General features: G+C 32.3%; 1 protein-coding gene across 1 annotated transcript; it reads left to right on the forward strand.

The window, feature by feature from the left end:
- The first annotated feature begins 803 nt into the window (after positions 1 to 803).
- LOC131012263 (protein trichome birefringence-like 41) lies at positions 804 to 2,467 on the forward strand. The gene is made up of 5 exons (XM_057940171.1): positions 804 to 1,159; positions 1,300 to 1,474; positions 1,543 to 1,721; positions 1,794 to 1,952; positions 2,102 to 2,467. The coding sequence occupies exons 1-5, from the start codon at positions 906 to 908 to the stop codon at positions 2,403 to 2,405; spliced, it is 1,071 nt and encodes a 356-aa protein (XP_057796154.1). The 5' UTR covers positions 804 to 905; the 3' UTR covers positions 2,406 to 2,467.
- The last annotated feature ends 1,625 nt before the right edge of the window (positions 2,468 to 4,092 follow it).

The following is a 4,092-nucleotide window of genomic DNA, read 5'->3' on the forward strand; positions in this document are numbered from 1 at the left end:
GATATTCTTTGTACATACAAAGTATAATAATCACCATATATAGTTTGTCATTCATTTTTCATCTTCATTCCATTCCACTCTCATTCCATTCCATCATACCAATCAACTCCTAAATGTCTGGCGGTCTCATCAAGTCAATCCAACTTGGCTGAAAATTCGTGTTTTCTTAACAAGAAAACAAGCTAATAAATAACTCGGGCATAATTAATTTTGCTCAATCCATGAAAAATATGACCAAATTATTAAATTTGAAAAATTGTCTATATATATATATATTATTAAAAACTTGTGAAGTTTGATTTCTTTAATTTTTTGACCTAATATTTTATGCCTTCTCTGCCTTATACATTTTCATCCCTTTGTTTTGTAGCTCTTGTTTCATAATTGAAGAAGAAAGAATGTAATTTCGTAGGTACAACAATTAATCTCCCTTAATCATTATTTGTAGCGAGATAATCTCTAGCTCACGTTCTAAAATTAATTAATTAATTCAAAAGTTCAAAACCTTATTTTTGTTTACTTTTTCATTAAATCATGTTCCATGCACGACCCACGTTTTCCACTTGATCCTTGTACCTGTCATTTTTTTTCTCGTACCGTCAATTAACAATAATTCCAATCCTAATTCAATTAAGGCGTTGAACTTCTCACTATACGCATTATTTAATTAGCAACCCATGTTAATATCTATAATTAGTAGTAATTATGTCAAACTAATTTTTTCAAAGAAATTATTATTATATTTGTACTCAAATGAAACAGCAAATGGATACCAACCATTTCTGAGTGGTGACATGGAATATCGCAGCGCTGCATTGCATGAGCTCTAATTATAAATAAACCATCCTAATCAAAAGTTTAATTAATTAGCTAAATCGATCCCACCTCTCTCTGAGTGTGCCGATATGGTTTGTGGTGCGGTATCAGTCGGTGCAGTTGCTGCAGTTACATTGCTTCTTCTCAGTCATTCAGCCGCAGTTATTGAGGTTGAAGAATGCGATTTTTACCAAGGGAGATGGGTTTCTGATAAATCGTACCCGCTCTACCGCTCCGAGACATGCCCGTTTGTTTTGCAGCAGTTTAACTGCACCGGAAATGGGCGGTCGGATCTTCAATATCAGAAGTATAGATGGCAGCCCACTAACTGCAACTTACCAAGGTAAAAATACACCCTCATCGAAATCTTACGAATTCATATTTATCTTGTGATGAATTAAACATCTTGTAAGATTATAGTTATATAAATATTTATGAGCCTAGCAATCTTGTTGATGTTTAGTATGTGATGTAAATTGGAAGGTGGAATGGGGCATATTTTGCGAGAAAAGTGAGAGGGAAGCGCATAATGTTCGTGGGGGACTCACTAAGCATGAATCAGTGGCAATCTTTGGCATGCATGATTAATGCTGCGTATCCAACTACTCCCTATCAGCCCATCAAAACCACGGCCTTATTATCCACCATTATATTCCCGGTTAGTTTAATTAATTATTCAATATATATACTTGATAAATCTTTTATTTATGTGTAATAATCTTCCAGAAATTGAACATTACGTTGATGTACCTTCGAAACGCATTCATCGTGGACTTGCTAATCCAAAACGGGAAAAGAGTGCTGAAACTCGACTCCGTCGCAGGCAGTTCCAAACAGTGGCTGCAAAGCAACCTATTGATCTTCGACACGTGGCACTGGTGGCTTCATGGGGGAAATAAACAACCGTAAAGCTAATTCAACTTTTTTCATTTATATATGTTATGTTTAAATTTATTCCTACTTTTTTCTAAATTCAGATGGGATTTTATTCAAGATGGGGAGATTATGAAACCAGATATGGATAGGTTAGAGGCGTATGAGAAAGCTTTGAGGACGTGGGGAAAATGGGTGGACAAATACGTAAATCCCAAGAAACTCAAGATATTTTTTCAGGGCGTTTCTCCTGATCATTGGAAGTAAGTAACATTTTTTTTAAATTAGCTAGTCCAATAATTTTAGCTAGCATATTATGAAGTGTATTTGATAGTCCCTAATGGTTATTGAATTATTTTTAATGTTGATTTTTATAATAAAATCAATTCATGTTATATATATATATAAACAGTGCGACGTATTGGGGGATGCCAGAATTGCAGCGATGTGGAGGAGCACGAAGGCCCCTAAACCAAGAAATGGAAGAAGGTGACGACACCAACAAGGCTGGTGTTGTATTGAAAGAGGTGTTAGGAAGCATAAAGAAACGAGTAAACTTACTAGACATCAATCGATTGTCGCAATTTAGAGTTGACGGACACCCTTCTATTTATGGAAACCCTAGACATATCGGCATGGATTGCACTCATTGGTGCCTTCCAGGAGTTCCTGATGCATGGAATCAATTTCTTTATGCTACTCTTCTTACTATTTGATTTATGTGTGCAAAATGACTATATTTGAATTTATTTTATTGGTGTAAATTGTGATTGTATTTTTTATATATCCATCAAATTTTTCTAAATATTTCTTTAAATGCTATGAAAAAATCTATTTAATATCTAAAGCCAAAAGAGTTTTGGCAAAAATACACACTGAATCAGTGCAAAAATGCAACGCACATTCCCGCTTTTTTGAAGTAGCTATTTTGAATATCGACCAGTACGGGAAGTTAATGAATGCTTTCGAATAAATAATAATATAAAGAAAATATAAACCTAATGTGTTAAGTGAGTATGTACGTGAGTTATATTATTTGATGAAGTATTGATAAATTCGTAGTTGATTGTAAATAGATTTAATTTATTAAATTAAATAGTTATAATACACCATCCGTCCTGTAAAAATAGTCATAATTTTTCTTTTTGGGGTGCCCATAAAAAAATAGTCTGAATCCATTTATGGACACTATCCCACAATAGATTATCATTTATATATTAATTTATTTACCTATTCTACCACATGTTAGGACCATCTCTCCACCCACAATATAATTAATTATTATTAATAATATCTTTATGGAGGCGCTCTTTCTAAACTCATAACATACTTAACCACTTTTATTAAAATTCGTACCACTCTTTTCTAGGACTATTTTCACAAGACAGATGAATTAAGTACTTTATCTAATAAAAATTTGTGATTCATAACCCGTGCATAGCACGGGTGCGGCACTAGTATTAGAAAAAAATACGTGTGCAATAACATTTTCTGCCCAACCCACCAAACCTTTATTTGGAGGTGATAGAGAAATACACAATTAAGAGGGTGTTTGGCTAAGGTTATTTTAAAGAGCTATATATAAGCTCTAGGAACTTATAAGATGTTTCAAGAGTTTATAAAACTACCTTAAGAGCTTATAAATTGCCAAAGTGTTTGGATAATTAAACTTATAAGTAGACATAGAATTTTTAGTTAGTGAGAGAAAACCTTTATTAGACAGAGAAAATCGAAAAAAAAAAAGAAATTAAAATGATATATGATGAAAATAAAAAATCATAGTTGAATTATTTTGTGAAATGAATATTGATTATAAGATAATGAGAAAATAAATTGAGGTGAACTTATTTTTTGGGGAGTTTATACTCTTAGAGCTTATTTTTAGAGCTTATAAGCTGTTTACGAGCTTATTTTGTCAAATAGTAGGGATGTCAATCAGGCCAGCCCACTCGGTTTCGAGCCGACCCATTCGGTTTCGGATTCTTTTCGGTTCGGGCTAGTCGGTTTTTTTATTTTTCGGACTAAAACTTTTTGACGCTAACCCTAACCCACTCGGTTTCGGGCTAGCCCATTCGGGCACGCAAGTTTACGATTTTTTTTATATATTTAATTTTTTATCGATAATCATACTCTTGTAATAAAAATATATAGTGTTTTTTAAATCAATATATTTCCCCTTGTTTTAGATACAAAAATTACTGTTATTTTAACATAAATTTACATAATATCTTACTTTAACTTCGTTTTCGATAAAAATTGTATATAAATTTAACATAAATGACTATCTTTCATTGACTTTTATATCATAGATGTTTGTTATTAACCGTTGAAAAAAATCAATACATAATCTACACATCAAAATTAAATAAATTAAAATAGGTAAATATCATATTAAACCTTGAA

This window comes from Salvia miltiorrhiza, chromosome 2 (genome assembly GCF_028751815.1).
Source record: "Salvia miltiorrhiza cultivar Shanhuang (shh) chromosome 2, IMPLAD_Smil_shh, whole genome shotgun sequence".
In the NCBI taxonomy this organism is placed as follows: domain Eukaryota; kingdom Viridiplantae; phylum Streptophyta; class Magnoliopsida; order Lamiales; family Lamiaceae; genus Salvia; species Salvia miltiorrhiza.

Bases quoted from the DNA above. Each gene is read 5' to 3' on its own strand.
- LOC131012263 (XM_057940171.1), top strand. From the start codon at position 906: ATGGTTTGTGGTGCGGTATCAGTCGGTGCAGTTGCTGCAGTTACATTG. The intron at 1,160-1,299 runs GTAAAAATACAC...GTAAATTGGAAG, and splicing joins ACTAACTGCAACTTACCAAG to GTGGAATGGGGCATATTTTG. The intron at 1,953-2,101 runs GTAAGTAACATT...ATATATAAACAG, and splicing joins GTTTCTCCTGATCATTGGAA to TGCGACGTATTGGGGGATGC.